The following is a 15,777-nucleotide window of genomic DNA, read 5'->3' as shown; positions in this document are numbered from 1 at the left end:
GTTGAATGAAACCAAAGTTGAGCTTTTTGACCATCTGACTAAATGCTGTTTGGTGCAAGCCAAATAATGTGCATCAAAAACACACAATCCCGACCATGAAGCATGGTGGTAGCTGCATCATGCTGTGGAGATGCTTCACTGCAGCAGGCCCTGGAAAGTTTGTGAAGACAGAGGATAAATGAATGCAGCAAAATACAGGGAAATCCTGGAGGAAAACCTGATGCAGTCCACAAGAGAACGGTGACTTGGGAGAATGTGTTTTCCAGCAAGACAATGATCCCAAGCATGCAGCCAAAGCTACACAGGAATGGCTTAAAAAACAAAGTTAATGTCCTGGAGTGGCTAAGTCAGGAGTCCAGACCTCAATTCAATTGAGAATTTGTAGTTGGACTTGAAAAGGGCTGTTCACTCATGATCCCAATGCAATCTGACAGAGCTTGAGCAGTTTTGTAAAGAAGAATGGGGAAAAATTACAGTATCCAGATGTGCAAAGCTGATAGAGACCAATCCTTCCAGACTCAAAGCTGTATTTGCTGCCAAAGGTGCATCTACTAAATACTGACTCAAAGAGGGTCAGTAATTATGTTAACAATTATTTTGTTTTATATTTGTTATTTAAATCACCTTGCGGTGATCTGTTTTCACTTTGACATGAAAGTGTTTTTTCCTCGTTGATCAGTGTCAAAAAATGTCAAATCAGACTATCTGTGATTCAATGTTGTAAAACAATGAAACATGAAAACTTCCAAGGGGGGATGAATACTTTTTATAGACACTGAATCTAATCAATATGGTATGCTAGAACAGAACACTGTCTCTTGGAATTATCTTTGTTTATTTTGGATCAGTTCTACAACTTGAAAAGTTTTAAATAAATACCATGCAAAATTTATATTTCTGTTACCATTCTTTTAACCATTTAAGTTTGAGTCACAAAATAATAGAAAAGCAAAGATCATTTTTAAAGCAGTAAACATTTACTTTAAACATTCCAATCTAAAATTTTGTTCTTTTTTTTAAAAAACTCTACCTTGCGAAGATTTATAGGGCTCAGTGTAGTGTCCATTGTAATGCAATTGTGGTAGGGGCATCATAAATTGATGAGGTTTTGGCTAAAAGGAAACAAAAATGATAAATACATTTTAATCCACAGCATGTGTTTAGCAATACAGAACAGATAGCAACAGAAATGTCTTTAAGAATTATAAATTAATTTCCAAGGTTGATAGTTCTAGTAGTTATTGCAATATTGAGAGAAAGGAAAAATCCTTTTATCAATTTGTTTTCCTTTCTCCCGTCCAAGATTACTTTGTGTTATATGTATTATGTTTTGCATCTTATTCCTGAGGAATGTTGTTTCATTTCACAGTATACATGTATACGGTTGAATGACAAACTTAGACTCGAAAATAAATTGATTGGCTATGAAAAGTGTAAGTAAACGTTTGTTAAGAACTGAGCTGTGGTTTTGCATAAACAGCCTCTATGCAAAACTAATTGTGCTTAAAAAAATTGTAGCAGGAAAGGTGGCAAAGAAAATATATGACTCAGTATATATGATTAGTCCTCCTTACGGGAAAACATTCAGAAGCCAAACTTTATAGCAATTTTAAAACCAATAGCAACTGCCATTCATGTAGCTCATTTTGTACCAGAAAAAAATCTCAATGTACTACATTAAAAGTAATGAGAATAATTGATATTAATCCAAAGACAATTATAAGGGAACATAAAACAGTTGGTTAAGTGATAAACTTTAACTGGAATCATACATACAGACAGATAGACATTAGAATAGCAGAGGTGTTGATGGGTGGAATTCTGAAGATTATATTCAGATTGTTGAAATTAACGCAAATAAACCTTTAAAATATGCTGTATCAAATAAAGTTTCCATTGTCCATTTTATTGCATTGAAGTTTAAAATGAAGAATCACCTTTTAATCAGATACAAAATTAAAAGCACAGAATAGAAAACTGCCTTTGATTAGTAATTAGTTATATAAACAAAAATAAATTCTGGTGACAGAACAAGACCTTCAAGTGTTACATATAGATACACGGTTTCTGCTTTGCAGTTAAGTGTTAAAAACAGCCTAGGGGAAAGACTGAAAGCAGGCAGCGCTCATAACATCATTAAAATAATTAAGCAGTTGAATTCAGGCAGCCAATGTTTAGTTTTAAAGAGAAAAGCTGTCATATTTTCATTAAGAATAAAATTAAAGATGAAATATACTAGTTATTCAGAAGAAAACAAAAAAGAGAATTAACTGATTTGGATAATGGGCTAAAACGTGCCAAATATAATACATTGCCTTTGAGTGATATACTCTGGTACACAAGTAGTTAAAAAATAGTCTCAGTGTTGTGGAAAAGTTTATTTGTAAAAATGTATCAACAGCAACAAGTTTTTATGATTTCTTTTAAACATGCAGTTATTAACTTTATTTTAACATTTTTGATTAATAAATCCAAGGTGAGCATCTTAAACCTTAAGATCTCATTTACAGATTCACCGGCAATACTGGGCTCAATACGCAAAAAAAAAAATTACAGGCTTTAAAAAAGTTATAGAAGTAGGTTCATTAGGATGCTGTTTGAAAAATACATATAGCTTAATTATGGGCCTTTGGTTATTAATTGTGATAGTTTTGGCAAAATGCATTAAAATTATGAAGCAATCACACTGTGTAAATAGAAGTGTACCAGCTCCAGTCAAAGGAAACTGGGGCATGGTAAGTGATGGAATATTCCCAGCTATGAAACCATTGTTGGTGCTGCATCATGATAAATGGCTTTTGGCAACTCTACTATGAAATGGTTCAAACAGCGGTGTGATCATATATCCAAACAAGGAGTTACCTATTTGAACAGAGAGGAAAAGGAACTCTAGTTTTAGGTTTGTTTTGACAATATTCAAGATTAGATCACAACAAAAAGAAATAGTAATATATTTGAGGGCAAATACCACCACAGGTTGAGCTAAATGGCCTGTTTCAGCATCCAATTTTATTGGGACTTAAAATATTATGAAAATATTCTAAAATGATTCAATACAAAAAATATTCAAATAATGTTTGAAATAATTATTCAAATAATAAAGGGAACGGCAGGTTGTGAATCAAGGATCAACCACAAGAACGATTCTAGGAATAAAATTGCTAACATCCAAGAAGCATTTGATGGCTCTTGACAAATACTCACTGGAATTTAGAGGGGCGGGGGTGGAATCTCATTGAAACTTAATAGAATATTGAAAGGTCTAGATAGAGTGGATGTGGAGCGGATGTTTCCGATAGTGGATGAGTTCAAGACCACAGGTACAGCCTCAGAATAGAGGTATGTCCATTTAGAACAGATACAAAAAGGAACTTATTTAGCCAGAGGGTGGTGAATCTAAGGAATTTATTGCCACGGCTGGCTGTGGAGGCCAAGTCATTGAGAATATTTAAAGCGGAGGTTGATAGTTTCTTGGTGAGTTAGGGTGTCAAAGGTTACAGGAAGTAGGCAGGTGAATAAGGTTGAGAGGGATAATAAATCAGCCATGATGCAATGGTGAAGTACACTAAATGGGCCAAGTGGCCTTATTCAGATCCTACAACTTATGATCTTATCTCAGTGAATGGCATCAGAGGTTGAACTGAACAGCAACACAAACAAAATGCTGGAGGAACTCAGCAGGCCAGGCAACATCAATGGAAAAGAGTACAGTTGACATTTCGGGCTGAAAATCTTCACTAGGACTGGAGAAAAAAACTGAGTAGATTTAAAAGATGGGGGGAGGGGAGAAAGAAAAAGGCAATGTGATGGGTGAAACCTGGAGGGGAGGATGAAGTAAAGAGCTGGGAAGTTGATTGGTGAAAGAGACAGAAGGCCATGAAAGCAAGAAAAGGGCGGAGGAGCATCAATAGGAGGCGATGAGCTGGAAAGGAGATAGGGTGAGTGAGAGAGAGAAAACAGGGATGGGAAATGGTGAAGGAGTGCGGGGTGGTGGGGTCATTACTGGAAGTTTGAGAAATTGATGTTCATGGCATCAGGTTGGAGGCTACCCAAACGGAACACAAAGTGTTGTTCCTCCAACCTAAGTGTGATCTCATCACGACAATGGAGGCGGCCACGGATGGACATATCAGAATGGGAATGAGAAGTGGAACTAAAATGGGTGGCCACTGGGAGATCCCGCTTTTTCTGGCAGTTGGAGCATAGGTGCTTGGTGAAGCGGTCTCCCCATTTAGGTCCAGTCTCACCAATATACAGGAGGTCACACCGGGAGCATTGAACACAGTACATGACCCCGGACAGACCCACAGGTAAGGTGTCACCTTACCTGGAAGGACTGTTTGGGGCCCTGAAAGGTAGTGAGGGAGGAGGTAAAGGGTCAGGTGCAGCACTTGTTCTGCTTGCAAGGATAACTACCAGGAGGGAGATCAGTGAGGAGGGACGAATGGACAAGGGAGTCATGTAGGGAGTGATCCCTGCGGAAAGCAGGAAGTGTGGGGGGGGTGGGAGGTGGGGGGTGGGGGGGAGAGAGAAGACGTGCTTGGTGGTGGGATCCCATTGGAGATGGCAGAAGTTTCAGAGAATTATGTGCTGGACGCAGAAGCTGGTGGGGTGGTAGGTGAGGACAAAGGAACCCTATCCCTGGTAGGGTGGCGGGAGGATGGGGTAAGAGCAGACGTGTGTGAAACTCTGCTCTTACCCCATCTCTTCCATTTCATGCATGTCTAGAGTTGCAAGGGGATGGGAACTAGAGTGCCAGGACAGATAGTGGAGAGGTTGTGGAGATAGTTGTTAAAGCCTCAAACAAAAGGTTGAGCATGGTGCAAATAATGTCCTGAGCTGTGTATGTTTCAATGCAAGTGTAGTAGGAAAGGCAGACGAGTTCAGGGCATGGATTAACACCTGGAATTATGATATAGTGAGACTTGGTTGCAGGAGGGGCAGGACTGTAGCTCAATATTTGAGGATTCTATTGTTTTAGATGCAATAGAGCGGGAGTGGCTAGTCTGGGAAAATGACACAGCAGTGCTCATCAGGACAGACTGCAGACCTCGTCTAATGAAGCCTTATGGGTGGAACTGGGTAATAAGAAAGGTACAATGTTAATGGGGCTATATTACAGACCACCCAACAGCCTATGGAATTTAGAGGAACAAATTTGTAAAAAGCTTGCAAACTGGTGCAAGATACAAAGTTGTTATAGTAGGTGATTCTGATTTTCCACATATTGATTCAGACTCCCATACTGTAAAAAGATTAGATGGGATACAGTTTGTCAAATGAGTTCAAGAAAGTTTCCTTAATCAGTACGTAGAAGTCCCAACAAGAGATTGTGCGATATTTGATCTGCTATTAGAGAATGAGACAGGGCGGGTAACAGAAGTTTGTGTAAGGGAACACTTTGCATCCAGTGACCACAATGCCATTAGTTTCAAAGTAAATATGCAAAAGGTAGGTCTGGTCCATGGGTTGAGATTCTAAATTGGAGAAAGGCCAGTTTTGATGCTGTCAAATGATCTGGCAAGCCTGCTATTCCACAACCCTGCTATTAGGAAAAACAACAGTGCAGCAAGCACAATATGGCCTAACTGCCACATTATCCACTTAGTCTCTCCCCATCAGAAATACTCCTCTTTTTCCTTCCATTGCCTTACTCGCCTTCTTTAAAACTGAAATCTCATTTGTTTTCTCTTCTGAGTCTCTGGCCCAAGACGTCACCTCTTTTTCATTCTCTTTCACAGGCACTGCCTGAACTTAATAAACTTTTACTGATTTAATTAAAGCAAATCCACATGTTGTGGTAGCACATAAAGTTACAAAATAGTAAGAATCTTCCTTTAAAATGAAAATTTTAGTGCAGTCATTTTATAGTGATACGATATGTGGTATTTTAATAGATTAAAAAAAGAATCACGTTAGGAGAGAATGCAATTTATAAATCAACATCTCACATACCAAAGACATTCTTGACAATGTGCTCCTTCGGACTGGACTCACTGAAGCAGCCTGACCTTGTCTGAAATTGAAAAATAAATGACGATATATAATTCTTCCCACTAAAATTAAATATCTTAAACTAGTACTTTTCATGACATTAAATAGATTTTAAATGCAAAAACAATGATAACATGTTAAAAAAAATTGAAGGATAAAGATCATGAAACTATGCACATTTCAATGGCACTAAATAGCTTTGTTTTAGTTCACAGCTTTCAATGTACTCAATTACCTATTAGAATATGCTAATTATAATCAACATTCAAAGAGTAAACTATTTCCTTTAACTAATCTTAGAAAACGGTACAAACATTAAATATTCAGTTACAAGGTGTACACTGGAGCAAAATTAGATGCAATATTGTTGTTTTATATCTTATCAATGTCTGTTCAACTTGAATAGCTTCACAGGTAAAAGAAATAGCATCTTCAGGGAAGGAGAGGAAAAGTGCAGAATCAAATTAATATTTATAAACACTTTCCTTTAAAGCTAAGCTATTGGAGGGTGGCTCATGTAACCCCACTTTTTAAAAAAGGGAGAGAGAAACCGGGGAATTATAGACCGGTTAGCCTAACATCAGTGGTGGGGAAAATGCTAGCGTCAGTTATCAAAGATGTGATAACAGCACATTTAGAAAGTGGTGAAATCATCGGACAAAGTCATCATGGATTTGTGAAAAGAAAATCATGTCTGATGAACCTCATAGAATTTTTTGAGGATGTAACTAGTAGAGTGGATAGGGGAGAACCAGTGGATGTGGTATATTTGGGTTTTCAAAAGGCTTTGACAAGGTCCCACACAGGAGATTAGCGTGCAAACTTAAAGCACATGGTATTGGGGGTAAGGTGTTGATGTGGATAGAGAATTGGTTGGCAGACAGGAAGCAAAGAGTGGGAATAAACGGGACCGTTTCAGAATGGCAGGCAGTGACTAGTGGGGTACCACAAGGCTCAGTGCTGGGGCTCCAGTTGTTTACAATATATATTAATGACTTGGATGAGGGAATTAAATGCAGCATCTCCAAATTTGCAGATGACACGAAGCTGGGCGGCAGTGTTAGCTGTGAGGAAGATGCTAAGAGGATGCAGGGTGACTTGGATAGATTAGGTGAGTGGGCAAATTCATGGCAGATGCAATTTAATGTGGATAATGTGAGGTTATCCACTTTGGTGGCAAGAACAGGAAAACAGGTTATTATCTGAATGGTGGCCGATTAGGAAAAGGGGAGGTGCAACAAGACCTGGGTGTCATTATACACCAGTCATTGAAAGTGGGCATGCAGGTACAGCAGGCGGTGAAAAAGGCAAATGGTATGCTGGCATTCATAGCAAGAGGATTCGAGTACAGAAGCAGGGAGGTACTACTGCAGTTGTACAAGGCCTTGGTGAGACCACACCTGGAGTATTGTGTGCAGTTTTGGTCCCCTAATCTGAGGAAAGACATCCTTGCCATAAGGGGAGTACAAAGAAGGTTCACCAGATTGATTCCTGGGATGGCAGGACTTTCATATGATGAAAGACTGGATCAACTAGGCTTATACTCATTGGAATTTAGAAGATTGAGGGGGGATCTTATTGAAACGTATAAAATCCTAAAGGGATTGGACAGGCTAGATGCAGGAAGATTGTTCCCGATGTTGGGGAAGTCCAGAATGAGGGGTCACAGTTTGCGGATAAAGGGGAAGCCTTTTAGGACCGAGATTAGGAAAAACTTCTTCACACAGAGAGTGGTAAATCTGTGGAATTCTCTGCCACAGGAAGCAGTTGAGGCCAGTTCATTGGCTACATTTAAGAGGGAGTTAGATAGGGCCCTTGTGGCTAAAGGGATCAGGGGGTATGGAGGGAAGGCTGGTACAGGGTTCTGAGTTGGATGATCAGCCATGATCATACTGAATGGCAGCACAGGCTCGAAGGGCTGAATGGCCTACTCCTGCACCTATTTTCTATGTTTCTAACATAAAATAAAACAATTATAAATGTTGGACATCTGAAAGTACAACAGAAAATGCTAGAAATTCTCAGCAGCTCAAGGAACATTTCAGGTAAAAGAGTAACACACAACTGCTGGATAGACTCAGTGGGTCAAGCAGCATCTATGGAAGGAAGTGGCAGTCAATGTTTTGGGTCAAGACTCTTCATAAGGAAAGGAAAAGGGGATATTGCCAGTATAAAAGGGTGGGGACAAGGGGTAGAGCAAGAGCTGGTAAGTGATGAATCCAGGTAAGAAAGGGAAGTAGACAAATGGGGAGGGGGGGGGGAATACAAGCTGGAAGATGATAGGCAGACATTTCAGAGGATTGAAGATGGAACCTGATGGAAAATGACAGTGGACTATGGAATAAAGAAGGAGGTGAAGAGACAAACTGGATGAAGAAATACAGGTTTCCCTGCCATCTGAAGGTACAGCGTTCCTATGAAACGGTTCAGAAACCGGAATGTCGTAAAGCGAAGAAGCAATTACCATTTATATGGGAAAACTTTGTGAGCGTTCGCAGACCCAAAAATAACCTACCAAATCATGCCAAATAACACATTAAACCTAAAATAACAGTAACATATAGTAAAAGCAAGAATATGATAAATACACAGCCTATATAAATTAGAAATACTTCTCTACAACGATTGCCTGCACTGTTCTCCGTAGCGAAAATCTCACGCAAGCGCTGTCCGCAGTAAATCTCACGCAAGTGCTCTCCAGTAACCTTTAAGCTATGAAGCTGCCAAATCATACCAAATAACACCTAAAAATACACAGCCGATATAAAGTAGAAATAATGTATGTACAGTGTAGTATCACTTACTGGAATTGGGAAGACAGTGCCGAGCACACTGATGATGGTGTGTTAGGCTGAGTCGTCGGAGATTGGGGTGGTGCCGTGGCCCCCACCCTCCGGGCAGCGACCTGATACCGATCCGCGAAGCATGCAGGAGTCCAACGGTGGCCAGGATGCACCCAGCACATCTTTTAAGAAAAAAGCCAAAATAAACAAGCTAATTAATTAGGTGCCACCCGGCACGTAATTAATTAGCTTGTTTATTCCGGCTTTTTTCTTAAAGACGTGCTGGGTGCCTCCCAGCTACCGCTGCATTCTCCGCGAATCGGTATCTGTCCGTGGTCCGGAGGTTTGAGGTGGTGGGACACAGGGGTATCATCTCATCGTTGTCTGTTTCCATCAGGGCAGGCAGGTCATCTTCTTCTGTGTCTGCCTGCCTCAATGTCGAAGTTCGTCGTCAGTTGTGGCTGATGTGGAAGGCTTGCTTGACTGCTTAGCCTCGCGCATTTTTCTATCATACAGTTCTTTGTTAACCAACTTGCAAATATGCCCTAAACTGACATACCCTTTCAAAATTAAAGTCGTACTTTATCATTGCAGCGAAAATCTCACATAGTTGCTTCACGTTCAGTTCCTGGACGACTTCACTTTCGGTCCGTAATCTACTGCATTCGGTTTTGATTGTTATCCTTTCCTCTTCCAATTGCATCAGCTCTTCATCTATCAGTTCTTGGTCATGGGATGCCAAAACCTCTTGAACATCTTCATCAACTTCCACAAGCCAAATTCACTTTGTCCTTACTTCGTTCACCACCATCGAAATGCTTAGCTATGTCTAGTTTTACGCTAAGTGCAACACTCTTACGAACTCTTTTACGCTTTTCTGATACTTTAGAACTCATCTTGCTAATGGGTGCTCACAGGCACGTGTTTAAGCAATGCCGGCTAGAATGCAGTTCCCAGGGAGAGCGGCTGCTCAGGGCGCGTGCTTTTTTTTTTCTCGCGCTGATTTTTATCGCGCACTGCTTTTTTCGTAACAGTGAAAACACCTTCTGTTAGCGAAAATAGGGAACTAATGTAGGTCTTTCGTAACAGCGAGGTGTCGTAAAGTGAACGTTCAAAAAGTGGGGGGACACCTGTATGTGAGTGATGGGGCCAGTAGGATAAGAGAACACAAAACAGGTTGGGGTGGTGGGAGGGGAGAGATAGAGGGGAATAGTCAGTGGAAGTAAAAGAAATTGTTCTTTATGCATCAGCTTAGAAACTACCAAGATAAAATAAAGGGTACTATTCCTATAATCTACACCTAGTCTCAATTTGGCAGCAGAGGCAGCCATCTCGATGTGCCCATCATCTACATATTCCTCCCTTCATTTCCTCTCATCATATTTATTCCATGCTCCATCATCCTCTCCTATCTGATTCCATCCTCCTCAAACCTTTGTCATTTCACCCAACTTCTTGCACTATTCCCACTCTCCCCCATCCCCCACTCACCTTGATTCAACTATCAGCTGCCAACTCTTGCTAGACCCCCTCCCTTTTCTATTGACCATCTTTCTTCTTTCATTCCAGTCCCAACGTTTCGTGACCTGAAACAGTGACAGTCCATTTCCCTCCATTGTCACTGCCAGAACCAGAGTTCATCCAGCATTTTGCACAGTGCTCAAGATTTCAGCAACTGCATTCTTTTGCACATCTCCATTGCGGACCATGGACCATTCATAAGAACTTGAAGTAAGCTGAGTATTTCCAGTATTCAGTGCTTTTGGATCAGATAGTGGAGTATTCAGCCTTCCAACACCCCTTCCCATTTTAACAGTGTAATAATTATAAAGTTATAATTAAACAAATCAGAATTTTAAATTATAAAATTAGAGTGGTCAGAGAATTTGTCGATAGAGAAACAAAGTTAATCATAACAAATACTGACGCTAAAAAAGGTAGATCAGGCAAAACTACGTTGGAAAGAAAAGGGTAAAAGCCACAAGAAGAAATGGCAAAAAGGCAAACAAGGAGGAAAGAGCAAAATGGAAATGAGGAGAAAAAGGTAAAAGCTTCCTTCAAATTTCACTTGGGCAAGTCTCTAAAAGTAGGGAAAAATACAAATTAAATTCCTTAGAACTACTTTAATTTTCATATGTTTTGTTAAAAATTACACGCCGAAACAGAATGCAGTCCCAATTCAACAGATACAATACTCACAAGTTAGAGTTTTTATTCATACTGTAAAACTTGCGTCGTGCAGCACACATTCGCCAAACATATTTAGAAGTTTCTATATCTTCCTGTAGGAATAAAATTTAAAACAATAACACTAAGTGTTAAGTTTTCACAAAGAATAGCATATTTAAGAAAGGAAATGGAAACATAACTAATTAAAAGATTAGATATACATGGAAAAATTTCCGAAAGTTTCAGTGGGCTGAGAGGTCTTTTAGTGGTGAGGCAGCACAAGGTTTAAAAAGACCTAAGGGCCTTTTGGAATTTTTTTGGCAGGCTGCAATCATCATGATCTTTTAAACACTCAGCAGGAGCCAATAAAAAGCAACGGAGAATAAAAAGAATCATAGTAACAGAGTAACTGATAGCCTTGAATAACATTAAAAAGGTATATCTGAAAATAGTAAGATTGCTTCTTAAAACAGATTATAGAAATGAAACATACCAACACTGGACCATAACTTAGAATGAGCTACTTTCAGACAAAAGATTGGGCACAATTTTTATCAGCTATGCAATAGCACGTTCACAGCAACTGAATAGTTTCGGAACACTCACAGTTTGGAACTGGATGGTCTCTTCTTTGTTTACCAATTCTAATGCAAAGGAGGACTTGTTGTGAGACATATTGGATATTTCATTCCATCTAAAGAAAAGGAAGATAAATTACAATTTCAAGCCAGGAAGGAATTATAATGAAGTTATGGATTTTTTTTTTTTTTTGCAAACACCATTTTAACAAATGATACACATCGCAGCCAGAGAATGCTGACTACAAATGAAGTCAATGCTCAGCAGTGGTTAATGGGCAGCCCATTGACAATCCTGCTATTGCAGATTGACAGCATTTGTGAAGCTTCCTAACCTGAGCATTTCTGATAGCTTCAATTCTTATTTCATATTTCCAGCATCTGCAATACGTTGCTTGTGGACCAACAGTGGCTTAGATGTCCAGTTTTCCTATGCTCAAAATCAATCCCATATAGCACTGCTACACAACATAAAGAAACATGTTCTCAATCTCTCGTCACACCATTTCTACGAAGCCCATGTAGTGGTCACTCTATTACAGAGAAATGCATACAGGTAATGAGGCTGATGAAAAAAAATAAAGGTTTTTTTTTACTCCTTCCTATCTGCAGTGATAATGACCAGAAGGCAACTTTTGCAGATCTTCTGAAATAAAAACAGAAAATGCAGGATACACTTAGCTCAGACAGCATCTAAGGAAAGACAAACAATATTAACATTTCAAGTGAAATATTCTTCATCAAAACAACCTAGTACTATAATGGGAATGGCAATACATTTTATTCCCATTAACTGAATTTAACTTAAGTTACCTCTCTGTCATGCAAGATGCACCTCCAGATTAGACAAGGCCTCTAGATTAATAGTTCAGCAAAATCATCACTTGCTACTATGTTGACATGCAAAAAAGATCTAGATGTCTGCATCTATGTACACAAATCAGTAAGGTCTTGGCTAATACATGACAAAGAACATAAAAGGACAAACTATTAGTGTTTTATCACTATCAAATTTGAATATAAAGCAAAAAAGCATAAAGGTTGATAGATTCCTGATTAATAAGGGCATCAAAGGGTTGAGAGGGATAATAAATCAGCAATAACGGAATAGTGCAGCAGACATCAAACAAAAACCATCTTAAATGTTGCCTTCAGAAGGGCGGCACGGTAGCGTAGTGGTTAGCACAACACTTTATAGTACCAGCACCTTGGGTTCAATTCCCGCCTCTTTCTGCAGGGAGTTTGTGTATATTCTCTGGGTGCTCCAGTTTCCTCTCACAGCCCAAAGATGTACCAGTTGTTAGGTTAATTGGTCATTGGAAATTGTCCTGTGATGAGGCTAGAGTTAAAAAAGGGGTTGCTGAGCAGTGCAGCTTGAAGGGCGAGGTGGGCCTACTCTGCACTGTACCTCAATCAACCAATCAATAATGTCAAGAAAGGATCACCCCTGGAAAGTCTGCAGTTTTGAATCACCATAGAACCTCAGAAGGGGTAAAGCAAGGGGGGATGACGTTCCCATTGAATCCATACCATCACCTCAATATCTATTAAATGGCACATGGGCTGAATAGCACCACATGCTTTCAGATGCCGATGGCTGTAGGATATAAATTGTAGGTAAGAATTCAATTTTATTAAAAGTGATGAAATGATAAAGCAATTAATTCTTTTGCTGACTTTCAATTGTTCTTGGTTTCTGTAGGTACTATTATTACACTCATTTATTTTTTCACCTCCTGGTTTCTTTTTAAGTAATAATGGGTTTACCAATAGGATGTTTTTGAAGGAGGACAGAGAAAGTGTTCTGTGACTACCTTGCAATATTCCGATTCCAAGTCAGTCTATTTTGCCAGAATGTTCAGAGCACAGTGTTCTAACAAAGCACATAAAGGTGCACCAGTCCCTTAGAAGCCAGATTATCCTCCTTGTAATTAGATTGTGAGGACACGCAGTCCTCTTTTATTGTCATTTACTAATGCATGCATTAAGAAATGATACAACGTTCCTCCAGTGTGATATCACAGAAACACAAGACAGACCAAGACTGAAAAACTGACAAAAACCACATAATTATAACATTTAGTTACAATAGTGCAAGCAATACCGTAATTTGGCGGGAGGAGAAGATGGTGATGCAACACAGCGCGCACAGCTCTCTAGTGAAATGATACCGTATTTGTTAAATAGGGGCCGTGCACAATTATGATTTGATGGAGACAGCTGTGAGAGCACGGACGAACATCTGGAGTAACTTCTGAAATGCCTGGTTCGCTGCCACTGCTACTGTGCAATTCAGAATCTCCGGAGGGAAGGCCCCAAAATCCTCGGCTTTGCCTGCTGCTGGCAGCCGGGGCTGGGGTCGAAGCGTTCGGCAGAGATGGTGCTCGGTGTCGGAGGGCTGGTCGGAGCTCCAAGTTTTCAGACAGCTCAGAGTCAGGCTGTGGTCGGGTATGGCAAGGAGAGTTTTCTTCCTTCTCCCATCTGCGTGAGATGTGGGACTTTCGAAAGACTTTGAACTTTTTACTGTGCTCATGGTCTGTTCTTCTAACAAATTACGGTGTTGCTTGCACTGTTGTAACTATATGTTATAATTATGTGGTTTTTGTCAGTTTTTCAGTCTTGGTCTGACCTTTGTTTCTGTGATATCACACTGGAGGAATATTGTATCATTTCTTAATGCATGCTTTACTAAATGACAATAAAAGAGCACTGGGTGTCCCCGTAATCTAATCTAATCTAATAGAGAACAGACCATGGGCACGGTAAAAAAAAAGTCTCAAAATCTCTCGAAAGTCCCATTATCTGACGCAGACGGTAGAAGGAAGAAAATTCTCCCTGCCATGAGCTTTCAGTGCTGCAAACTTGCCGACGCAGCATCCTGGAAGCACCCAATCACAGTCCGACTCTGAGTCCGTCCGAAAACTTCGAGCCTCCGACCAGCCCTCCGACACCAAGCATCATTGGGGCCGAGCACTACGACCCCAGCCCTGGCCGCCAGCAACAGGCAAAGTCGAGGATTTGGGGCCTTCTCCTCCGGAGATTCTCTATCGCACAGTAGCAGTGGCAGCGAACCGGGCATTTCAGAGGTTACTCCAGATGTTCCTCCATGCTTCTCACGTCTGTCTCTGTCAAATCCGAATTGTGCACAGCATCCTACTTACAAATACCGATATCATTCACCGCAGAGGCCGCGCGCGCTGTGTCGTGTCGCCATCTTCTCCCTCCATGATGCAATTTACACTGCGTCACCATTACAATTGGTATATCTTCCTTATAGTATTTTGCTCAGAAACAAATGTACTCTCATATGTGATGTTTACCTTAGGACAACCTTGTTTTTGAAATTTCTGGATATATTCATTTTCATGTGTCCACCCACTACACTTATAAATGGGCTAACCCCTAAATCCCATGATTTTCAAAAGTATTCTGATCTATCATTTTCAGGTCCAAAGTGGATAACCTCATTTGCCTCACCTTTTCTCTCTCAATTTTACAATTGTGTCTTTAGTAAATTCTATCCTGTAATTTAATTATTAATAAATACTGAGCAAGGAATGCTGCAAATCACATTGTGTCATTTACTATTCCGTTACACCTATTCTTTGTTACCTTTTGCTTATTCAATCCCCTTAATCATTTCATAACTTGCCCTCAAATTTATATGTCAACTTAAGCAAGTAGCTAATGAAAAGCTTTACAAATGCCGTTTGGAAATCCATTTAATACCCATTAACATCTGTCTATTCATTTCTTGCCAATTTTTGCAATCCTTCTTCCACCAAATATTACTGGGAAAGTCCTACATTTACACAACAGCATCATGGGCACCTAAAAGTTCCTTTAATATTACATTTCTGCAACAGCCTCTTGGTCTGTGGGAAAACACAAAACACTGGAGTTGTTTCTGAAAACGGTATCAGAACCTTCTACTCTTTCCCCTCACTACATCCCTTTAAATTATCCAATGTACAATTAATTACTTCAACTTGAGTACACTTTGCATCTGCCTAAATCTGCATGATTTAGACTAACTTGTGGAAATCATGTTGCATTAACACATTAACAGTTCTTATTTAAAATAGCCTATGTTTTATTCTCCAAGGTATGAGAGTTGCCCCTCAAACTGGCTTTTCCAGAAACACCTAGTTACAATGTGCACATAGTTTGTAACTAGAAACTTGGTTGTAAATGCAAACTTTATCTTATGTACAAAATTGCCAAATTAACAGCTTCTGGAACACTGAAGAAAA

The 15,777-nt window shown here is 39.8% G+C and overlaps 1 protein-coding gene across 4 annotated transcripts in view; it reads right to left on the bottom strand.

Moving 5' to 3' along the window:
- The window catches only part of ptpn21 (protein tyrosine phosphatase non-receptor type 21), a 70,303-nt gene that overhangs the window by 21,283 nt on the left and 33,243 nt on the right, over window positions 1–15,777 (bottom strand). For all 4 annotated transcript variants that reach the window (XM_072271196.1, XM_072271192.1, XM_072271200.1 and 1 more), the window contains 4 exons: window positions 11,553–11,640; window positions 10,977–11,059; window positions 5,956–6,016; window positions 1,031–1,112 (listed from right to left, as the gene is read on the bottom strand). In XM_072271196.1, the coding sequence (XP_072127297.1) occupies window positions 1,031–1,112; window positions 5,956–6,016; window positions 10,977–11,059; window positions 11,553–11,640 (314 nt within the window). The remainder of the gene's footprint in view (window positions 1–1,030; window positions 1,113–5,955; window positions 6,017–10,976; window positions 11,060–11,552; window positions 11,641–15,777) is intronic.

This window comes from Mobula birostris, chromosome 1, assembly GCF_030028105.1.
Source record: "Mobula birostris isolate sMobBir1 chromosome 1, sMobBir1.hap1, whole genome shotgun sequence".
Classification (NCBI taxonomy): domain Eukaryota; kingdom Metazoa; phylum Chordata; class Chondrichthyes; order Myliobatiformes; family Myliobatidae; genus Mobula; species Mobula birostris.
The sequence above is the reverse complement of the archived record's forward strand: the minus strand, read 5'-3'. Positions and strand labels throughout refer to the sequence as shown.